Source organism: Notamacropus eugenii, chromosome 4 (genome assembly GCF_028372415.1).
Source record: "Notamacropus eugenii isolate mMacEug1 chromosome 4, mMacEug1.pri_v2, whole genome shotgun sequence".
In the NCBI taxonomy this organism is placed as follows: domain Eukaryota; kingdom Metazoa; phylum Chordata; class Mammalia; order Diprotodontia; family Macropodidae; genus Notamacropus; species Notamacropus eugenii.
In genome coordinates, this window is record NC_092875.1 from 263,707,223 (window position 1) to 263,731,829 (window position 24,607).

General features: G+C 38.6%; 1 protein-coding gene across 4 annotated transcripts in view; it reads right to left on the reverse strand.

The window, feature by feature from the left end:
* The window catches only part of PRKDC (protein kinase, DNA-activated, catalytic subunit), a 170,266-nt gene that overhangs the window by 12,950 nt on the left and 132,709 nt on the right, over positions 1 to 24,607 (reverse strand). For 3 of the 4 annotated variants that reach the window (XR_011966088.1, XM_072604546.1, XM_072604547.1), the window contains exons 69-78: positions 22,485 to 22,674; positions 17,547 to 17,721; positions 16,393 to 16,583; positions 10,347 to 10,527; positions 9,523 to 9,683; positions 6,165 to 6,376; positions 4,884 to 4,971; positions 4,409 to 4,552; positions 2,935 to 3,139; positions 1,302 to 1,369 (exon numbers count right to left, since the gene is read on the reverse strand). Coding sequence is in view for 2 of the 4 variants with exons in the window: in XM_072604546.1 (XP_072460647.1) it covers positions 1,302 to 1,369; positions 2,935 to 3,139; positions 4,409 to 4,552; positions 4,884 to 4,971; positions 6,165 to 6,376; positions 9,523 to 9,683; positions 10,347 to 10,527; positions 16,393 to 16,583; positions 17,547 to 17,721; positions 22,485 to 22,674 (1,615 nt within the window). In the remaining 2 variants the exon portion in view is untranslated. Of the gene's footprint in view, positions 1 to 1,301; positions 1,370 to 2,934; positions 3,140 to 4,408; positions 4,553 to 4,883; positions 4,972 to 6,164; positions 6,377 to 9,522; positions 9,684 to 9,787; positions 9,869 to 10,346; positions 10,528 to 16,392; positions 16,584 to 17,546; positions 17,722 to 22,484; positions 22,675 to 24,607 lie in introns of those variants that run through there. The other variant, XR_011966089.1, reaches the window with a different exon arrangement.

Consider the following 24,607-nt stretch of genomic DNA (forward strand, 5'->3'; position numbering starts at 1 on the left):
CTGAGAAAAGAGATGGCATGAAAGTAACAAAATAGGAAAATGAGGTTAATATCCACATGAAGGTTAGTTAGCTTGGAAGCACAAAGAACAAGTAGGAGTTCACTACAATTGGCTAGGCACGAAATGATGAACTGGGGGCTTACAGTAAGACTGCAAATAAGGGGAGAGGAGGGGCTGTTTCCAAGGTAGTACTGAATACTACCTGGATGTAAGGCATGAGCGAGGGAAAGTCACAGATGACTCTTAGGTTTCAAATTTGGTTGACTGGGAGGATGAGTGTATCACCAACAGAAAGAAAAAAGGGAGGGGCTGCAGCAGATCTGGAAAGATGAGTTTAGTTTGGGATGGACTGAATTTAAGAGGCAGTTAGATAATGACGTGGCACTTTATGGAAAATGGCCAGAAATGTGAGGACCCCCAGGAAGAGACAGAAGTACAGATGATAAACCTGGGGGCTCTGCCTTGGCTTTGATTGTCCCCCAAACATGGAACACACTTTCACCTCATTTCTGCTCTTTTAGATTCCCTATTTCTTTCAAAACTCAGCTCATGTACTCCCCTCTACAGCAAACCTTTCTCTCCCCTCCCCCAATTACTTTATGCCTATGATATGCATGTTATCTCTCTCAATAGATTGTAAGCTCCTTCAGGGCAAGGGCTGTTTTGCTTCTGTCTTTGTATCTTGGTGCCTAGAACAGTGCCTGGCACAGAGCTGGTGCTGGCTAATTACTAGCTGTGCATTTGTGGGTAAGTAACTTTCAATATAATGCAATAAACATTTATTGGGTACTTACTGTGAAAACTGTGCTAGGGATTAAGGATACAAATATTAAAACCAGTTTTTAACCTTTCTGAGGCTTTATTCATCTGTAAAATGGGATAATACTACCTACCCTGACTACCCTTTATAGTTGTTGTAAGGATGGAAGTGTTGGAAAGGATAGAGTGTTGGGCCGGGAATTAGGGAAATCGGAGTTCATATCCTGCCTCAGACACTTATTGGCCGTGTGATCCTGAGCAAGTCACTTAACTTCCCCCAGCTTCAGTTTCCTCATCTGTAAAATGGGGATAATAATTGTAGCTATCTCACAGAGTGGTTTAAAATCAAATGAGATAAGATATACAACATTTTATAAATACTAAAATGTTATATAAATGCTATTATAAAATGAAACAATATATTTTAAATGTTTTTTTTTTTTTAAACTGTAAATACATATCACTTTTCCACACGAGAGGGTCTGCTATTACATAGCAAAAACCTTAATTAAAGAAAAATAAAATAATCTGTGCCACCTTACCCGTTCATCAAATCCAGTTATTTTTGCATGGTATTCTGGTAATGGTTTCCCTTTACCATCATACTGACCTACAAAAGAAAAAAGGGTAAAAAATGGATTGCTGAAAACAAATTTTTTTAAATAGTGCTGTATTTTTAAAATGTATTTGTCTAAACAAGAGATCTAATACAGCATCAGAATACACATATAGTTATACATACAGAAAAGTATGAAAAATTAATAAAATAGGAATCAGCTTTCTCCTAATAGCAAAAAAGTAATCAATATTAGCTTTTGCAATTCAGTTTACGTCTTGTACTGAATATACAGCAAACCAATATAAAAAAAATGGCAGTTGTTTGAAATGCTGTTGTCCTGAGGAGACAGCGTCAGACCAGGAGTTTAGATGCTTCAGTTTCACTGATCACTGGATTACTACTTCCCAAAACACAAAAGCTAGTGCAACCTCAGAGATGTTCCTTCTAGCCATCTGATAGCAGAGATTGGTTTCTTCTTTCTGTCTGTATCCCAGAGCCTAGTTCAGTTTCTGGCACATGGGAGACAATAAATACCTCCTGAACGATTAAAGCATAGTGATTGGCTAGAGAGAAATCCTCTTTTATTAGACACTCCTGTTACGCAGATTCATTCACAAATCTAACTTAGAAGATCCATGCCATATTCAAAAATGGCCAGGGAGGAGGGGCCATCACTCAGCTAATCTTCAGACGGTCTACTGCTGTCATCACAAAATGATACACAGATTGGGTTGCAGTTGCACTGCACATTCCAATGAAATTAATTAACTTTATTTGCATCCATTTTTAACCTAACCTAAAATAACAATATATACCCATTAATGTATAAAAAAGTATTATCATATTTCTGAAGCAATTTTATATGTGTCAAATAACTTTAAATACTGTACTTATTATTACTAAAATTAGAAATGCCAGCAAAATGTAACTTCCATACTTCACTGGATCTATGATCTCCCTTGGTGTGTAGGTAATAAAGAAAAGCAACTCTGAAAGACTTAAGAACTTTGATCAGTGCAGTGGCCAGTCATGATTCCAAAGACCAATGAGGAAGCATGTTATCCACTCTCCTGTTAGAGGGGCGAGGGACTCAAAAAGCAGAAGACGATGTCCATTTTCAGGCAGGGCCAATGTGGAAATTTGTTTTTCCTGACGCTGTTTTTACAAGAGTTTTGACTTTCTTTTTTGGGGGGAAGAGGGAGGGTGAGGACCCGCATCAGGTATGGGAGGGAAGAGGGAAAAGATAGAGTAGAAGAGGGAGGGAGGCAGGAAGGAAGGACACTGAAGAATTTTTTTTTTTTAAATGCAAAGATGGGAACAAAAGGAAGGAAAGTTATGTACAGCATTTATTACATATTTTAAAAGAAAAGTAAGTTTTATATAACAGGGATGTGCAGTTTCACATATAATCCTCTTATTATTCTACTATGTCTATGAAAATGATATTTAAGGTTAGAATTTTAAAAAAGGAAACAAAACTTTAAAACAACAAAAACAAAGTATTCAGGCAGCGCAGCTTCTTAATTCAGTTCACCTTTACAGACGTTTAAGATCTTAACATATGCAGGGAATTAATATATGTGTCCAGCATCTAGAAAATGGAATAGCCAACGTACCAGGGACTTCGAGCTCATTCCTCAAGAACTCCACTCTGAAGCTGCTCATCCAGGGGGAGCATTCTTTAAGATTCCCAGGTGGCTTTGAGTCTGCCTTCATTGCGTCAAATAAAGAAGTAGTAACATGGCTGAAGTCACTGGGTTTCATAGCTAGTATCTTTGAACCTCTTTTACCAAAGTGTTTGTCAAACTCTTTTCCATAGGTCTGAAAATTAAAATTTGCAAAATTTGCCTTAAAATTAATATTCAATTCAAGATTAGGAAAAAATGCCACAGGTAACTCGTTGTACTATATACATTTTCAACATAATAACATTCTTACAATTATCCATAATCACCTTCCACCTTTTAGAATTCCTAGTTTCCTTCAAAATTCAATACAAGCAGACTGTACTCCTAAGAGTTTTTCTGATGCCCTCTCTCTAATTGCTAGTATTTCTCCAAATACTACCATGTATCTTGCAGGTGTGAGTGTGTATTCACACACTTACACTTCAGACTTTTCTTTCCTGTCATACATATACATGCATACATATAGACATGCACATGTGCATGTACACTTGTATACACACACATGTACACAAGTGCATATGTATAGTCTATAAACGTATGTACATATGTATGACCTAGGAAAGAAAATGCAGTCATAGTCTGACATGCTCTCTAGGTTTTGGAAGACTGTATGTCAAAGGATTCAAAGGAATGATATGTAGGCTCCCATGAACTAAAATTATACAGCCATTTTCCAGGAAGAATAGGAAGATCTAAAGAAAAAAATGATTTCTGAACACCTAATGAGAAATAATTGCAGTGAGGTGAAAAGAGCTTCAAGAGGTTGATGAGGATGCACAGAGCACCTATTGATCAAGTCAGGTTTTGCAAAGAGCAAGGAAGAGCAGGCAGGGAAGGAATTCATAATAAATTCAAAAGTGTGACATCTCAAAATAAACTAGAAAAGTGAAAGAAAAGGGTTGGGTTTTTTTTTTTTCCAGCTATTTGAGGCAAACAGAAGGTTCAAAAAAGGGACTGGGCAATGACTGGGTAGATGACATGATGATAACTAATGAGATAATTTGTGTGCAGGTATTATTATCCTTACTTTAAAAACAAGGAAACTGAGGCCCAGAGATTTTAAGTGACTTGAGGTATAGTCAAGATCCAACCAGAATTCTGGTGACATAAAGTCTAGGGCTCCTCCTATAATGTTACTCTGTCTCCTAAACCTACGGAGTTAAGAAACCAAATGTGGAATGTAGAAGGCAAATGAAAGCTTTGTGCTGCTTTCTAACAATCAGCCTATATCATAAGCCATCCTGTGTCCTACAAGAAAACAACAAAAATGAGTACGTGCCGAAGAAAGAATCTAATCTGAAGGAAATCTAGGGAGTCGACAGGCTTACTTTTTAGCTGAAATTATCAATGACGATCTCATAAAAAGATGTATCATTGAATTGAATGAATTTTACATACGTACCTGAATAAACTTCTTTCTAAATGCCCCAAGGCCAGGAACGCTTGGGTTTCCTAAGATTGAATACATCTCTTCATACATTTTTTCAAGTTTTTTTTTATTTATCGGAGTTTGCATCAATTCACCTTTGACATTTTCAACCCAGTCCTATGTGGAAAGAGAAGTAGGGGAGGAGAAATACTAAATTATAAAGCACACATTTTACCCGATTTCTCTTGTTTTGAAGCTATGTTTTACAGTAGCTATATACAGAACCACATGCAATAACTATATACTTAAAGGCACAGCAGACTTGGTTATAGGACACTTTGAAAAGTTACATAATTAATGGGAGGGAGAAAGCAAAGTGGGCACTTACAAATGTCTCACTGGTTCTGGGCATCCCTGAGTGAGGTAATACCTTGGGGTCCTTACCACCCCCACTGTACATAACCCAGCTGGACAGACACAATACACACTGCTATTCTTTCTTTTTTACCTTAAAGAGTAATTCAGGATTAGAGAGCTGCTCTAAGGCATTAATAAAATCTTGAACCACTCCTCCTTGATCCAATTTACTTTTTATCCTACGAAAGAAGAAATTGCTGAATTTAGGAAGGTAAGTGTCCTCTCAAGATCAGTCTATTTGATGTAAACTTCAGATTCTTGTTTTCAATCTAACAATGTTACATTACAGGCAAGAATAAAGCAAATATTTTCTGTAAAAACATAAAAATATACAAGGGTCTTCTTTAAGCCAAAATCTACCTTAGTGTTTTGGTTACTGGAAGCTAAAAACTGAAATCTTGAAAACTGATTGTGGCTTTCTTTGATATGTGCAATTTGGTATTTACAATTTGTTTTTAAATTTGTACTGTGAAAAAAATCACCTTGGCTAGCAATCTCCATTCCCCCCTCTTCCTTTTAAAAATAACTTATTTTTAGTTGTCTTTATTCAGAAGAAAAGACTGTAAGGTGGGCAGGTAGTAGGCAGGAGCAGATGGTGCTCCAGCCCAGCCATGCACAGAATACTTATTCTGCATGTATCCCAACACTGCCAATGTCTTGGCTCAGCCCCCAGTCACCTCATACCTGAGTTGTTACAAAAGTCTGCTGGTTAGTCCAGCTGCCTTAAGTCTCTTCCCAGGTCAATCAATCCTCTACCCACTTGCCAAATTCCTTATTTATTTTTTTCAAAATTGCAAGTAATTAAATAAATCATCTGTTGGTAAAAAGCTTTAACTCTTAGGAGCCAAAATATAATGAAGTTTAAAAAAGAGGCTTAGTAAAAGTAACCACTGTTAGCAGCTTCACTTTCTTCCTTCAGAGACAGAGAAGGAACTTTACTGTAGCCTCACACACAGAAACCGTTAAGAGGCCTTTCATTGGATATAAACACAACTTCAAAATGACACCATCTCATTTCTCTTCTTCACAATATGAATGTCAGTGACTTGGGATGAGGACCATAACTTGGAAAGAATCTGGCAAGACTGAAGGAGAAATTTTTAGGAAAGGGAGGAGAAGGGGCTTTTTTTTAGAAAAAAGTGAGAAACCATGTAAGAAAAATCATGTCTGGCATGGGAAAATTTAACAGTTCTCTATTAAGCTGACATTTTCCATTCTGTAGCAGGTTGTGGAATATTCTTGGTCACCTAAATTTTCCACATGCTACTTTTATTAAAACAAATGCATAGCAAACATTTTAAGATTTATTTTACCAATCCCATTATCTTTAACTGTCTCTAGGATTTTATCAGAAAATTATATGTCCTATCACCTTGACACAAATTCCTTCTTCTTGTGACCAGCAGAAGTATCTTTAAAGGAATAGTTTTCACTGCTTATCATAAAAGGATAGACGATAGCCTGTGGATAATTATCAGCAATCTCTGCTATGGTGTGCTGCACAGCCACTGCCTCCTCTTTATCAAGCAAGGCCATCATCTGGCTGATCCAACCAATGAATTGCCAGCAGGGAATGGAAGACATCTGAAACACACAGAAAGCTGTCACTAAAATAATTTCTGTTTTAATACTGGGAAACAACAAAATGTAAATCCCTGACTATTTTAATACTCATCTCGAAGGAAAGCAAATTTCTATTTCTCCACTGAAACCACATCCATATGCTGTTTAAATGGTAATGACAACAAAAATAACTTTGTTTATGTAGCACCTGTCTGCAAATGCAATATGGGACACCCGAAATGACAGAAAATATTCACAACCCTTCAACTCAAAAAGAATCACCACGCAGAATATTTAATGTTAATATTGTATTGTATGCTGATTTCAATACTCAGAGGCTCTGTTATTTCATCAGGGTAGAAGAGTATTCTCTCTAATGTTACAGATGACAATTCTTCTGCGTATTAGTAGGCGTTAGGAATTGCTGTGGACAATGTATACACTGCAGCAATACTGTTTGAAGAATAACTGTGAATGACTAGGTTATAAATATTCAAATCAACTACAAAGGCCCATGGAGGCCACGATGGAAGGCTATCCACCTCCAGAGAAAGAACTGAGAACAAGATGTATACGTAGTACGATGTTTTACACACACACAAAACGATACTGCAATCAAACAGTGGCCTTCTCTAGTAGGGGAGGAGAGGGAGAGAGATAGTTCAGAATTTAAAATGTAACAAAAAATAAGTTAATTTTAAGAATAAAAATTGCTGTGGCTAAAAAATTCATCACCCTACAGCCAACTCAGTGATGAACAACCTTCCTGAGCACAGGCTAGTCTCTAAATGGCAGACATACAATTTATTATCATGCCCATGCTTCTAGGCTTTCAAATTAGCTAGGACCCATTAGTGCTTGTATTTTGCTGGCAATGCCTCTGAAAACCCAGTGTCACTTCCATGCCATGCAGAAGTAACAGAGCAGGGCTTTAGTGGAGGAAACTGCACTAGTAAAATACACCTTTATAAAGATCACAGTAACAGATGTGTTTCGGAATTCAACATGTAAGACTCGTGTTTTTCAATGAAAGATAAATATAATCACAGAATTTTAAAACTGAAGAGTAACTAGCTCATATGGTAAGCCCTGTAATTTCACAGATAATTAAATTAAGGGCTAGAGAGGTGAAAAGACTTGCCAAATGGAAGCACATTACTAGCTAGTGACAAAGCTAGGGCTGGGACCAAGGACTCCTAACTTTCTAGCCCAATGCTCTCTTTCTACCATATGTTTCCGGCCCTTCTCTTCTCCTCGCCCCCTCTAAAGAACATATTCTTCAAAAAGCATACATGACAGTAAAACCTTTATGAAACTACCACCTAAAACTCAATATATAAGAGCAGATTTTATTCATGCAAACTGCTTTCTTCTCCTTCTTGCTCTGTTTTCTGACTAGTCATTAGCACTTTCATCAGATCCAAAGCAAAGCAAGGAATAAAAGATGTTACTCAAATTCATCAAGTTTATTGCTGTCCTGCACATGACATGCTTCAACCATGTGCAGCTACAACCCTCAAATTCTCTCCCACTGCAGGACATTACTTGTACACCTGAAAAGACTGTCCATGCTGTACTTCAGAGGACAGAGCATGGTGCAGGCATGTCACTGAGAAAGAAGATAAGATGGAAATGACCCAGGGCCACTAGTGTGGTCTTTGATGGAAAAATCCTCTCTCTCTGTTCCCTGCACCTGAACTTAAGTGACAGACAAATGGATATAAAAAGTGGTCCCGGTGGAAACAACAGCTCCCTCCAAACCATGCTGCTCCACCAAAGGACCTCTGCCACTAACTGGCAGTCATCGGTCACTGTGGATTAAACTCTACTTTTAAACATCCATTTCTTTGGGTTCACAAGATTTAATTTTATTCTGTTATTAGCTTTCATGGGAATAAAAGGGGAAACATAACATCTTCACTTCTGTGAGGTTCACATTAGATAATCTCTAAGCTACCTTATAGTTTTAAAATGCACCAAGTCCATGATTCTTCTGTGCAGTGGCACATCCCTTCTGTTCAAGTCGTATTCAACAGTAAGTGCCAGATTTCTCAAGTGTGCACTGCATAGGTTTTCAAATAAATTATGTGCACATGTATACACATCTGATTTATTGAAATGTGAATTAAAGACTGATGAAAAATTATAGTTTATGGTCTGTTGACTGGGGGAAAGGGAACAAGGATTCATATAGTGCCTACTATATGCCAGGCGCTGTCCTAGGCACTTTATATTTTCCCATTTGAGCCTCACAACTCTGCAAGTACTGCTATTATCTCCATTTTACAATAGAAGAAAGTGAGGCAAACAGGGGTTAAATTGCCTAGGTTCACACAGCCAGTAAGTATCTGAGGCTGGATTTGAACTCAAGTCTTCCTAGTTGTCTACATTTAGTCACTGATTATATCTAATACTGTTGACTATTAACGATATTAGAAATATATGCCAAGATCATCACACTCAAGAAATAGAATGGATTAAAAAATGTAAAAAACTATAATTTTTATTATGAAATCTTTCCTGATCCTGTAGTTCAAAGGATGCTCTCCTGTCTTGAGTTTTCCTAGACCATGTTGCCTGAATCTCCTTTGCCTCTCTGCCTCCCACCCCTCCATCACACTCTGTCTCACATCATACTTATCTATGTACAGGCTATATCCCTCACAGTAAAATATAAACTCCTTAAGGAGAGGGACAGAATCACTTCTTATCTTCATATCTCTAGCACTCACCGCAATGACAGAAAAGATGCTTAGCAAGGTTTGCTGCAATGACACTATGCAATCTGTTTTTAGTAGTGATTCCCCAGTGTACAGTGTAGATTATGATTTAGCCACAAGGGACAACTGTCTGATCTTTTGGGTAGTTCAGTTTTTACAGAAAATCTGTGACCCAATCCCCCAAACACCCACAACTTTACTCTTTTCTGTTTGTTTTCAGATACACTGTTCCCTTAACTCCCACAGGGAACACAAGGCAAGCATGGCCACTTATTTATTTTATTGGAGCATGAATTAGATGTTTTTATGAAACCACGATGCAACTAAGCAGAAATAGATGTTTATTAGGAAATGTTACCAAACAGTCACTACTGTATGAATAGATTTAAATATAAGTGGGACTGCGCTCAACTACAGTTCACCATGTTAAGAACAGGACTTGCTGACCTCTTTTGTCATTAGGCCCAAGGTCTCGTCTGGATACCGCTCTAAAATCTGAAGCAGTCGAGGAAACTTTAGCCTGGCTTCTTTAGAGTTTAATTTTAAGGCTTTTAACATCTTGTCCACCACAAGTGCAGGATATGGTCGCAGCTCCACAGTATCAATCACTATCAAAGTAACACAATCAAGAAAACATGTTACCAAAAACCTACTCTTTAACTTATTTTGATCTGTGTTCAGAGAAGGACAAACTTGACTGACTTTGACTGACCTCTCCCCTGACTCCACACTTTGGTGTCCCTTCTTCTCTGATCACGTCTTTTGACCAGTAAACATCAGACACATTTCTGGACTATGAGGAAAAGGTTTTATCTCAAAATGAAATCTTCTCAATTAGATTATCCATCCTGCATGAAACATTATCATGTCCTGGGAAAGGAACCTAAGGAGCATCTGCTGGCTATAGAATTTGTTCCAGGAGTTAGATGCAGACTTCATGAGTCATAGCCACAAGTGAAAATATGAAAGTTTAAACCATGCAAATGGAAAGACAACAGGACAGTGGAATCTGTTCAAATACATGACCACTTTGAAAGCTGGTAAGCTTGACACAGAACTTTTGCCTTTATTTTTCTGGTATAATCAATCAATCAACAAGCATTTGCAAAACACCTATATGCCAAGCACAATACTCTACTTAAATATTATTTTATCTTCTATATGTAGAGTAATTTTCAAAGAAAGCTATCTACTTTTTACTTAATTTCCCACCTGATAAATGCCACATTGTGCAAGAAGACCATTTAATATATTTCTCCAGATTCTCTCACCTGATGTATTTTCTTCCTCTTTCTGGAGATGTTTGTCACAGAAATCTACCAAGGTCATGTAAGCATCTATGACTCCAGCTACATCAATGTGCTCAACAGTATGAGACTGGACCTCTTCTTCAGCTCTCCTTGCAGCTTTAAAAAGATATTCAAATGCTTTTTTGTGTAGACCTCCAATAACCTAGAATTCAATGATAATAAGAAACAATCTGGATGTGTGATTCTGAAACTTAAAAAAAAAAACTTTTCTGCTAATAAGGAGGTGAGGTTCATTTTTGTTGTATTCTTTGACAACAAAAGTCAAATAATTAAGATGATGACTGGAGACCTGAAAAAGAATAAATCAAAATTCAGTCGGAAGAACTTCTTACTGAGTGACTTATGGCCAAATCCTAGCAAAGGAGGACAGCTCCTGTCATGCACATGTCAAGCCTCTGTTCTTCATGGAAGACTGTGATCCTGTTGTCCATTGGGTGGGGACAAAAAGAGCTGAAAACAAAGACTGCTTAGCTAAAATATATGGGTCTTCCACAGCTGACCCCAAAGATACAAGGAACAGTTAGGATTATTTGAAGAGGTTATTTTAAAAGAGGCACAATATGAGAGTCTGAAACCAAGGAGATGTGGTAGCAGAGGAAAAAAACTAGAATCTACAAAACAAAACAAAAAGCCCCTTCATATACTAAATGAAAAAACACAAATTGTCTATGCACTCTATTTGCAAATTCTGACCAGCAGCAATTTAGAATAAAATTCTCACTTGAGATAAATTTAACTAGTAGCAATTAAATAGCTTTATCAATAAAATTTGGTACAACTAGGCCCCATTCCATAAAAGCCAACAAACATTTTTGTGCTTACTATGAACATGGTACTGTGAGGGGCTCTTCAGCTAGAAAGACAGAATCAAAAATGGTCTTTACCTTAAAGTAGTATGTTAAAAAGGAGAGTAAAACATACAAGGTAATGTGAGGAAGGAGAAAGCACTTAAAATAAAACTAACATTTAAAGAACAGCTTCCCATAGAAGGTAGTACGTAAACTGAAACTTGAAGGAAGCTGGAATTCTAAGAAAGAAGAGAATGGTAGGGATGGGGCAGCCTGTGCAGAGTAACAGAAGCAAGAGATGTAATAGCCATTTTAGGACTCAGCAAATAGACAAATCTGGCTGGAATTAGAGTCTCTGAAGGGAAGTAATATGAAATAAACTTGGGCAGAGGAGGGAGGAAGGGAGATAGACAACAGAAACAGAGAGAGAGAGATGAAGAGAAAGAGACCCAGGAATCCAGAGAAAATGCAATGGCAATATCTGAGGTGAGTAGTGAAGGTCTGATCTGTGGTGGTACCTACAGGAGTAGAGAGATGATATGAAATCTCCTGGGAAGGTAGTTTGGATGTGGCAGCACATACCTGGAGGGCTGAGGTTCGGGGATAACTTGCATTTGGGAGCTGAGATACAAAAGGGTTAAGTCAATCAGGTATCTACACTAAGTCTGGCACCTATATAACAGGCTTGCTTAAGGAAGGGCAAAATGACACAGACTGGAAACGGAGCAATTCAAAGGCTCTGTGCAAATTAATGGTGGAATTGGGCCTGTGAGTGGATGCTGAACTTCTAGCTGGGATGAAATAAGGAGATCAAATCTAAAAAAAACTTATGGAGAAATTGTCCAAATCAGGAGATAACTTGGTTAAGACAATTTAAAAACTTTTCTTGAAAATTTTTGATAACTAATACAATATAACTGACTTTCTTTGTAATCTTGAGTATTTTATGTATTTAAAAATGTTATTCAGAGGAAACGGAGCCAAGATGGCAGAGTAGAAAGATGCACCTACTCTAGCTATTCCCCCACAGCCCATAAAATACCTGTAAAAAAATGACTCTAAACAAATTCTAGGACAGCAGAACTCACAAAACATGAGTGAAAGATTTCCAGCCCAAGGTAGCCTGGAAGGCTGACAAGAAAGGTCTATTGCACGGGGCGTGGAATGGAGCACAGCCCACAGAGCCCAGCCTTAGCTATGTGGCACCGGCAGGAACAGGACCTGAGCAGGCCTTGGGGGCGGAATCCCCGGCTGCAGTTGTGGGCCCCAGATACCTCAACCCACAAATGCCAAAGGCAGGTTCAAAGGTCGGTGAGGAAACTTTTTCACCTGCGTGAGAAGGGAGCAGGGTCCTCCCCTAGTCCCAGCCCCAGGCAGTGGGAGCAGCAGCAGCAACAGCATCCATTTTTGGAGCCCTCAGCCTAAAGCCCTTGAGGGAATTGAGCCGCTGATCGGGGTCTCAGCCCTGAGTGGCGCTCATGGGGTGAGAAAGAGTGCTGGCATGGTAGAGCTGGTAGAGGCTCTGGAAAGGGAATTCTACTTGCAGATCCTTGGCAGAAAAGCTTTGGTAGCTCCCAGACCAGAGCGCAGGCCAGGAGAGGAGTAAACTCCTCTCCCTTGATTGTGCCACCTTGGAGGAACTAAGAGCTTACAGGTTCCCAGAGTATACCCTCCTCTTGACAAAGGACTCTAAAGTCAAGTAACTGGCTGGGAAAATGCCCAAAAAGGGGAAAAAAAATAAAACTATACAAGGCTACTTTCTTGATGAACAGGTATTTTCTTCCACCCTTTCAGATAAGGAAGAACAAGGTACACCATCAGAGGAAGACTCAAAGGACATCAAGGCTTCTGCAACCAAAACTTCCAAAATAAATATGCAACGGTCTCAAGCCATGGAAGAGGTCAAAAAGGATTTTGAAAATCAAGTAAGAGAGATGGAGGAAAAATTGGGAAGAGAAATGAGAGTGATGAAGGAAAATCATGAACAGCAAGTCAACAGTCTGCTAAAGGAGACCAAAAAAAATGCTGAGGAAAATAACACCTTTAAAAATAGGCTAACTCAATTGGCAAAAGATGTCCAAAAAGGCAATGAGGAGAAGAATGCTTTAAAAAGCAGAATTAGTCAAATGGAAAAGGAGGATCAAAAACTCACTAAAGAAAATAGTTCTTTAAAAATTAGAATGGAGCAGATGGAAGCTAATGACTTTATGAGAAACCAAGAAATTACAAAACAAGATCAAAGGAATGAAAAAATATAAGATAATGTGAACTATCTCATTGGAAAAACAACTGCCCTGGAAAGCAGATTCAGGAGAGATCATTTAAAAATTATTGATGAACCTGAAAGCCATGATCAAAAAAGGAGCCTAGACATCATCTTTCATGAAAGTATCAAGGAAAACTGCCCTGATATTCTAGAGCCAGAGGGCAAAATCAATATTGAAAGAATCTACCGATCACCTCCTGAAAGAGATCTGAAAAGAGAAACTCCTAGGAACATTGTAGCCAAATTCCAGAATCCCAGGTCAAGGAGAAAATATTACAAGCAGCTAGAAAGAAATAATTTGAGTATTTTGGAAATACAATCAGGATAACAAAAGATCTGGCAGCTTCTATATTAAGGGATCAAAGGGCTTGGAATATGATATTCCAGAAGTTAAAGGAATTAGGATTAAAATCAAGAATCACCTACCCAGCAAAAGTGAGTATAATATTTCAGGGGAAAAAATGGTCATTCAATGAAATAGAAGACTTTCAGGCATTCTTGATGAAAAGACCAGAGTGAATAGAAAATCTGATTTTCAAACACAAGAATCAAGAGAAGCATGAAAAGGTAAACAGGAAAGAGAAATCATAAAGGACTTTCTAAAGCTGAACTGTTCACATTCTTACAAGATAATATCTGTAACTATTGAGACTTTTCTCAGTACTTGGGTAGTTGAAGGGATTACACACACACACACACACACACACACACACACACGCAGCACAGGGTAAGTTGAATAAAAAGGGATGATATGCAAAAAAATAAAATTAAGGGGTGAGAGAGGAACATAATGGAAGGAGAAAGGGACAAATGAAATGAGGCAAATTATCTCATAAAAGAGACAAGAAAAAGCTTTTTCAATGGAGGAGAAAAGGGAAGAGGTAAGAGGCAAAAAAGTGAAGCTTACTCTTCACATTTGGCTTCAAGAAGGAATAACATGCTCACTCAATTTGGTATGAAAATCTATCTTACACTATAGGAAAGTAGGGGAGAAGGGGACAAGTGCGGTGGGGGGAATGATAGAAAACAGGGCAAACGGGAGGAGGGAGTAATTAGGACTAAACACTTTTGGGGAGGGACAAGGTCAAATGAGAGAATAGAATAAATGGGGGACAGGATAGGATGGAGGGAAATAGAGTTAGTCTTACACAACATGTCTATTATGGAAGTTTTTGCAAAACTTCACATGTACAACCTACACTGAATTGCTTGCCTTCTCAGCGGGGATCGGTGAGGAGAGAGGAAGGGAGAGAAGTTGGAATTCAAAGTTTTAGGAATGAATATTGAGAATTGTTTTTGCATGCAACTGGGAAATAAGAAATACAGGTAATGGGGTATAGAAATCTATCTTGCCCTACAAGAAAAGAGAAGATGGGGATAAGGAAAGGGAGGGGTGTGATAGAAGGGAGGGAAGATTGGGGGATGGGGTAATCAGAATGTATGATGTTTCGGGGTGGGGGAGGGGAGAGATGGGGAGAAAATTTGGAACTCAAAATCTTGTGGAAATGAATGCTGAAAACCAAAAATAAATAAAGGGAAATGAAAAAGAATAAAAAGAAAAAAACAAACCCTAAAGCTTTCAAATAACTGAAAAAAAAAGTTATTCTGAAAAGGGATTCATAGGCTTCATCAGAATGCCAAAGGGGTCTATGACACAAAAAAAGTTAAGAATTCCTGCTCTAAGCTGAGCTACCACTTAAAAGTTCAACTGTTACACCCAAAATTCCAAGTGTCTGTAGAAACAATACACATGTATACTGATTTCCATTTATGGAACTTTAAAGAGAGAAGTTTCAGAGCTGAAATTTTGATTCATAATTGTTATAATGGACTTCACTCAAATATAATTTCCTTTATTACAATGAAGTGTCATACTTTAAATGTTCAAATTCTGGTAGAATCTGCTTCTACTGCATGACCCACAGTCTGTACTAAACAAAATCAAAATAAATTTTTGCTGTTCATTTTGTTAATTTCTTTTTCTTGGTGTTCCACTTTCCCCTCAACCCCAAAGTTATGGATGACTAAGAAGTATGTTTAGAAAACACCTGTAGTTTGTCCTTTATTCTACAAGAGGACCAATGACATTGGGAAGGTGATGTCATGATTTGCAAATTCACCAGCCTCACTCTCCTCTTTGGCCATCAGAGTCCAGGGGCAAGATATAGATCAGGATGACTGGAGATGACCCTGGATGCAGCAGGAGACCTTCACGTTTTTAATAAAGTTAAGGTCTTTCCCAGGTCTCAGTTTGACTGAGGCAATGTCCACTTAGGCTTAAGGATTAAAGCAAGGTAAGAAATGAGGCAAAGAATGGCTTTTATTATATAGTCAAAAAATATCAATCTGGGAGGAGAAGTCCCTCGGTGGTTCTGGCCAAAAGAGAAACAACTGCTATTTACACTCACTCTGGGCCATCAGCGTCCAAATGACGACTAAATAAAACTCCAGTCATCCCAGATGGCTCCAGAAGAGAGAGTGAGGCTCTGCCTCACTTAAATCCAATTCACTTGTAAGTCATGGCATCACCTTCTTGATGTCATGGTCCTCCATGAGAACAAAGGACAAACAACAACCTGTGAGTGGTAGCTGCCCCACTGGTGACCCAGCTGGCCAGCTCCAGTTGGGCAGAGCAGCTCCTTCCTTCCTTCTTTCTTTCTCTTCTTCTCTCTTTTCTCTCTGTCCACATAGAGTACCATACCCTTACCTGTGGGTGCTCTACCCAAACGAATATAAATTTTGATTGCTGAAACCTCACAAGATATCTTGAGGTTTAGGGGCTAGATTTCTTCTTAAGGACCATGACAAACTCAAATCACTCTGCCTCTCATTGATTGGCCAATAGAAAACACTTAGGGATACTGACCTATACTAATCTATTGTAGCAAGCAACTTAAATTCAAGCATCTTCATATTAAAAACCTTAAAAATTCAATTTCCCACCATTATTTACCTTCTCTGCATCCTCAGAACCGGCTCCAGAGAGTTCTAAAACTTTCTTAGCTTTACTTTCTTCAATTTGGGCGAGACAAGTTGGCTCACTACTGAGTGCGCTGGCCATAATGTTGTAAGTCATACCCAGGAGAATGTTCTGATTACGGAAAGTCAGGTTATTCTTGCTCTGGCAGCTTGGCATGTTCTCATCTGGTGGATCACATACCAAAAAAAAGAAAGAAACAATTTTTTAAGCAAATGAATTTCATAAATTTAAAATAATTCTGTAAGATGCAAAAATTGTTTTAAAGAACTACTCAAAATAAGACTGGCTAAAAAAATGAGATAATATTAAATAAAGCTGTCTTCCAGAAAAGGTTAAGGACTGATTTCACAGTGACTGACAAATTACTTTTGAGTTAGGTTTTCAGTGAAAATTATCCATCATCAATAACTGTATCAAAATCCAGAGAAACAAACCCCTTAAATTTAAAAATCATCCTGCAATCAAAAATACAATTTTCATTTCATCAGCTCAAACTAGTTATTAAGTGTTAATTATATTTGTTGTAAAGATTCACAAATGAAAATATTATCAAACTAACTGATCTGGGGCACACGTAGGAGCAGACACAGAAGTAACAATACTGAGTATTCTACAAGACTGGACATAAATAGTAGTAAAGTAGGCAGTCATACCAAAAGGAATTTTTTCCGCTCTCTGTTCCATAGGCCACTTTATTAAAACTCTAAAGCTAAAAGGAGAGGGACATTCTCCAAAGGGGACATAAAGGTTATGAATTTGGTTTTAACAATACTTTCTTCTGAGAAGCTTAAAGTGCTCAGCAGTAATATTAAAATAAGACCCACAACATTTTTAGGAAGAAGGGAAAAATTCTATGATTCTCATTTAATAAAGAGATTCGGTTCTAAAAGGCATCTTAAACCTGCTCCCTTGGCTCCAAATTTTCTTCCCTTTTCTCTAGAAAAGTCAATTTTCATCTGGTTTTAGAGAGACTGCCTAAAAACTAAGTTCTTAATTGTCAAACATAACATAAAACAAACACAAAGAAAAAGTCTCAAATAAAAAATGAAATGTGAAAGAATAAGTATACTCCATAGAGATGTAGAAAAAACAAAACAGGTAGGTCTTGTGCAGAAGAACATAAATACCCAATAATGAGACTGTTTTCAGCACCGTGAGAATTCGCTCAGAACTACTCTGCGTTTGACTGCGGCTATGGCTGAACTGACAGTAACTGTGAATCCATTTCACCAGCCAATCTTCTCTTGTTTTAGATTCTCTATGCAGTTCCTTTAATAGTTTCATTGCAATTGAAAAATTGTTCTATTAAAAAAACAAAAAAGTATTATAATTCACTGTATAAACAATTCAATTTGATGACTATACAACAAAAAATTACTATGCAAAAAGAATTGTGAAAGGCTGAAGAAATTAATTTAAAACGCTATCATTCCTCACGGAACCTCTAATCTAGTAGAGGGAGAGCATGTGTTCAAATAACTGCACAGTTACGTCTCCATGCAAACAATGGGCCCCATAAAAATCATACCATGTTTTTAAATTCATACTATTTAAAGTTTTAACAATGTAAAAATTGGTAACTGGTTTCAGTTCAATGGAAATATGCAATATGAATTAGTATGACAGGACCCATTACTCACAATAATCTGCTATATTACACATTAGAAGAAGTCAGAGGGTCCTGTGAGATTTAAGGAAGGGATCTAGCTGGGGAGCTGGGAATCAGAGAAGCTATCACAGAAGTAGCAATATATGACTGGGCCTTGAAAGAAAAACAGGGATGTCAACAGGTAGAGATAAGGTCATGGAAATGGAGCCAGTGCCATATGTGGGCATGGCTCCTGGCAATGATGAGAGAGAGAACAGGATGAGGCAGGAAAACAGCAAGAGGTCTGGGGTGGAAAAAATGTAGAGAAAGCTAGTACTATGAAAGAAGGTTCATGTCAGAATGTGCAATTCAGATACCACGGGGCTGAAGAGTAATCTTTTTATAAATTTGTCAATAAAGGAAAGATAAATAGGATAATACCTTGAAGTCTGGGAAGGTGGTTTTTAAACTTTTATTTTTTTAGGATAGAAGAGAGCAGACTCTACAGGCAGACAGGAAGGAAGTGGCAGAGAAGAAATAATTAAATATGAGAGAAAAGATTCAGCAATGTCCAGGAGGTGATGGGAGCAGATGGAATCAAGGGCAAAGATAAAGAAAAGGCTCCACCTAATCCTCTGAAACTGGAGGCAACGGTGAAAGGATGGGTAAAAAAAACAGAGCAAGTTGTGAGGTTTGGAAGAGGGAAGCTAAGGCAGTTCTGATGAATGGCCTCAATATTCTCAAGAGACGACTATCCGTAAGAGAGAGAGATGGGGACAAAGCTTGGAGACTGAAGAACCTGAAGGTCTGATAAGCAACTGTGGGATGCAATAGAGAATCAGTATGTTGGTCTACTGTCAGTCAATAAGAACTTATTAAGCACCTGTTATGTTAGGCCATGCACCATGAGAAGTGCTACAAAGAAAGGCAAAGAAACCTGCTCTCGAGGAATGCAGATTCTAATGAGGAAGACAATATACAAACGATATATACACAGGATAAACAGGAGACAATCAACAAAGGGAAAAGCACTAAAATTAAGGAGGATCAGGAAATACTTCTTGTAAAAAACAGAGGATTTTAACTGGGATCTGAAGGAAGCCAGGAAACAAGAGATGAGGAAGGAAAGGATCCTATGCATGCAGGGACAGCCAGTAAAAATACATGGAGTCAGGAGACAGAATGTCTTGTGTGAGGAACAGAGAGAAGGCCAAGGAGGCAAGTACCACTGGACTGAAGAGTATGCGGGGGACAGGAAAGTGTAAGAAGACTGGAAACGTGGGAGGGGGACCAGGTTATAAAAGGCTTTTAAAACTCCAAACAGAAGATTTTATATTTGATGCTGGCGATAGGAAGACATTGAAGTGTACTAAATAGGGAGGTGATAAGATCAAATCTACTTCAAAGGTTAGTAGAGGATGGAACGAAGTAGGGAAGACAGGTACACAATGGCCCAGACGTGAGGTTATGAGGGCCTGAGCCGGGTGGTGTCATGTCAGAGAGAAGGTGGTGTATATGAGAGATGTTATGAAGGTAGAATCTACAAGACTTGGTAACTGATTGGATTGGGGGGAGAAGTGAGAGTGAGGAAGTAAGGATGACACCTAGGTTGTGAGACTGAATGACTGAGGAGAATGGTGTTGCCCTCAAAAGGGGAGGTTTTAGGAGAAAAGAGGAGTTGAATCTGGGACATGCTGAGTTAAAGATATCTCATGACATCCACATCTGAGTGATATGAAATGAGGAAGAGATAAGAAGGAAAAAATGGGAAATGAATGTAAATGAATAGAAGTTAAGGCCACTTGGATTTAGATAACACTACATTTGTAGAATCAGTCATCAGTTGTTGTTTTTTTTTACTTTCTCCAGAAGCAGCTGGAAGCTCAGACAGAGCAAAAGAACAGCAAAAGTGGATGCGACTTCAGTGTTTTGGATAGTTCAGAACTATGATTCCAATGGCATGGGGAATACGTTGTGATGAATCACATCTGAATAATGCAGAATGGCAATGATCTTCAATTTAGTTTTAGAAGACTGTCCAGGAACCTAAAAGGTTAAATAGCTTGTCCATGTTTTTACCCCGTCAGTGTGTGTCAGAGCTAGGGGCACCTAGGTGGTGCAGTGGATACAGCACCAGTGCAGGAGTCAGGAGGACCTGAGTTCAAATCTCACCTCAGACACTTGACACTCAACTAGCTGTATGACTTTGGGCAAGTCACTTAACCCCAATTGCCTCATCCTGGGTCATCTCCAGTCATCCTGATGAATATCTGGCCACTGAATTCAGATGGCTCTGGAGCAGAAGTGAGGCTGGTGAACTGCACAGCCCTCCCTCACTCAAAACAAAGTCAAGTGCAAGTTATTTCATTATTTCTCTAATGGCATGGTCTTCTTCGGCAACAGAAGACGAATACACACACACAATGTATCAGAGCTAATACTGGAATTCAGGTTTTCCTGACTTTGAAGTCAGCTCACGACCACTATGTCACACTGCTTCAACTACTGGGCTGTAACTTTCTGGCCAAGAAAGTGAAATTACCTCTATTTTATACACAAAGGAACTAAGGCTCAGAAAGGTTAATTGTTTTACCTATAATCCCAGTCTAATAAATATCAGAGTCAGTACAAGAATCCAGGTCTGATTCAGGGCTTAGTGCTCTTTCTACTACAATAAAACCCTGAACTTACAAAGGAGATAAAGCAGCAGGTAATTATTCAAATTATGAAAAGATTCTTTGATTCACTAAAGGACACACCAAAAACTTCCTTTAAATAAAAAGCTACATCAAATGAAAGTGCTGGATTATGTGAGTTCTGAAGTGCATTTCCAGATCCAAATTCTATGATCCTACGAACACTTACCAATATTTCCTAATTTATTAGGATAAAGTAACAATTCCTAACTATAAGAGAGTATCTTGTAGATACTGAGTTGAATATTGTTTCCCCTTGGGGATGGGACACCATTTTCATTTTTATGACCCCCTCCATCTCTCACCATCTACCCTTTGGACAAATCAAAGAAATCCAGCTTGTCAACATGTGATTAAGCATGTATGTCAGGAAAACCAAAAGTCCACCAATAATCAACAGGGTTTGTAAATAGCAAAGCGTGAAGCTGGATTTGTAGAATGGGGAAGAGAGTTAACGGAAGTAAAACAATCTCACCTTTGAGAAAGGGGGCTTTAATGGGAAATTTGTAATTGTCATGTAGGTTAGATGGGAGCGCTACACTGAAGAATAAGCTCAAAGAATAGCTTAGAAAGTTCCCCAGAGAAAAGAACTGGGAGTAAAGGGTTCAAAGTGCAAAGAGCCAGACTTGAGCTTAGCATGAAGAAAAACTTCCTTATGATCAGTTACAAGTGTAATATATTAATCATCAACCATAATACAATGAAATATGCTACTCATTGCTTGGCAAAAAGGTGAAGGGCTCATGGTGCAGAATGAGACATCTTTTTGGACATCGCTGACGTGGGAATTATTTTTACTGAATTATGCATATTTGTAATAATGTTTTTGTTTTTCTCTTTCCTAAGGTCAGATTTAGAGGTGGGCTCTGATTACCTGAAGAAAACTACAATTTAAAAGTGTAATGTATTGCTTCTGGGAAGTAGTAAGTTCATCCTAATTAGATAAATCTTCCAACAAATTAATGGATGACTTTATTTCAATGTTAGAGATGGGATTTTTATTCGGGTATGGACTGGATTAGATTGGCTTTTAGGTCTCATCCAAATCTTGAGATTCTGTAAATTCTGGGTACCCCCCAGCCTCTAAAGAGGACCTTCCTTTTTTTCATTTTCTGGACTTGAGCTTTGCTTTGACTTCATGATGTAAGGAGATCCTGATGAGGAACTTCTACCAATGCAGATTAGAATCCAACATACAAGTTGCAGGCTATGTTGCCTGGGGACAGAAAAGGTTAAGTGACTTGCTCAGGGTCATAAAGACTGACTGTGTCAGGAGCAGCACTTGAAGTCTCTCTCCCACCAAGATCGGTGTTCAAGCCACTGTTTCACTCACTCTTTTCTATGACCTTTAAATTACCTAGTAACCTATTCTTGATATTTCTGTATATTATGCAGTCTCCTTGAGAATAAACTCTAAAAGACATACTCTTGTAGACTGTAGCAAAGAACAGCAAGGGCAAAAAGTGAAAAGGGGCAGTTTCAAGACAGTTACAACAGAAAAAGGGGGGAAAATGTAATTAGGAATTAGATTTGAGAAGCTTTCAACCCAAGGAGGCAAAAGTAGGGGGGGCTTGGTACCTCATGTTGTTTTAAGGGATTGGTAAAAGGTTAGAATACAGTAAAAAGGAAAGCTCTATGGAACATTATCTTATTTTTAAACAGCCATACACACACCCTCAACCTTAAAAACAAGAAATGTAAAGCTCTCTGTATTTTAAAAACAAATGTGACTGGTTTCTGGAATTCCATAATATAGTTAAAAAACCAAAGAAGGCATGTACCTGCTTTCTGGCACTCTCTATCATCTTCATTTTCATGGAAAACTTGCAGCTTCTAATCATGGAGTAAATGTCTTCTTCCTGCTTCTCCACTTCCATCTTGTCATTGAAATTCCCATCCCCATCCACTTCCATACTCTCCTCCAGTTGGACACAACTAAGCTTCTCCTGAATTTTGTTAAGAAAGAAACATCTACACAAGGAAAAGGAAAAGTAACATAGATCTATGAAAGGACTAACTAAAGCTATCAGTTTTTCCTAATCTAATACAATCATGCACGTACCAAGGAACCAGGGCCTCCGAGTTCCCACTGGTAAGATTATTACTTTAAAAATTTCAACCAACAGTGCCACAAATTTGACTTTCATTTCAGGTGTTCAAATCTTTAAAAATCACCATTTCAGTACAGTCTTTCTCACAGATAAAGCATTTAGTAAAATACAGACAGTTCTCACTCTATCAGTGGACCATTCTGCAGACCTTTACATAAAGTGATTTTCATGTAACAGGAGTTTGCCTGTGGATGTCTGGAAGGGGCAGGAAGGTTGTCACATGCTCATGGAAGGAAGGAAACAGGACACAGTTCAAAGACACATGGAGACTGGGGACAGAAAATAGAGAGCAGGAGGAAGAACACCAGTGGGGGCTAAAGCCAGCCATGTGGGAGCGCAGTGTGGGGACACCAAACATAGAATTAGACATAAAGAATAGGTGACATGCAGGGGCCAGGGACAGACACGCAGGTACCTGAGCACAGATGGACAGAAGACAGACACAAGGGGGCAGAGCTGGGCAAAGGTCTCTCTCCACAGTCTTAAGCCAATCCCCAACCCAGCGTGGCAGTGGTGTCTCCTGGTCTGTTCTTCTGTTTTGACTTGGAGGGTGGTTTTGGTTTTTTTTGGTGGTGGTAGCAGTGATGGTGGTGGTGGTGGGCTTGGAAGCCAAGGAGGGCCACGCCCAGGGGCAGGGGCAAAGAAGACAGCATGGTACTGTAAAGTATGGGTGTTTGGGGGTGGAGGGGGATTTAAATCAAAATTCTTTACATAGGGTTGAGTTTGCATAATGCAAATTTATGTAAAGTGAGAACTTTCTGTATACCACCTGCTGCCTCCATTTTCATAGGATAATGAGTATGAACTCAACATTTTATATTTTAACGTATCTGTTAGTCCTTGTGTTGGGTCAAAGAGTATTTCCCCAGTCCTCATTTTTAGCCTAAGGTCCTAGTAAAGCATAAAATGCATATTCCCTTTAAGCAAGAAGCACTAAGCTCTTTTACTGCTTACAAACTTAACACATTCAACTCTCACAAAAGAAAGCATTTTTAGGTTGTGACCACTTGCTAAAGCAAATAAACTCCATCTAGGACATAACTTGTACACAGATCATAATCAAGATGCAAAAGGATTTTGGTAGATGCTGTTACTGGGCCATTCCTCTGATTTCAGTGTAGAGTCCTATTTTAATTACAGAACTCAAACGAATGAACCAAAGAGTCATAACATATGATTAAAGAACAGGATGGTCGAAAACTAAGAAACGACCAGGAACACAAAGAAAAGACCCCAACACAGAAGAGGGGATCTTCTCTGGGGCCCATGTGGTGTTTGTCTTTTCCTCTTAATTGGAACTGGCTGTTCTAATGGAAGCATGAAGGTATAGCACCTTGTTTATGTTCAGTGCTTCCTGGCTGTATGATTATAGCCACAGTAACTGAATGAGAAGGCATTCTATCCTAACTGAGAGAGGTTTCCTTGGTTCGGTTCTGTTACCTACAGTGTAGTACAGAGAGGCAGAGGGAGGTGGAGGCTAACAAGCAAGTAGATGTACTGCTGCTGCTGCTGCTGCAAATACTGCTTCTCTCATGTATTCTACTCACTGACGCTGCCACTGCCACAAACAGCTTCACTTTCAAAACCCTGTGTAAAGCCAGGATCCAGACGCAAGGGATTCAGCAGAAGCTTCAACATTGTGGTGAAGCACTTGCTTTCTTTACTTAGGCTTCTGAGGGGAGGGAGGGAGAAGGGGAGAAAAGAGGGTGTAGGTTGGCATGTTAGGGAGTCAAAATGTACAACTAAAAACTGAAAAATTCTCTTATAAGAAAAAACACATAAAATCTGCACAA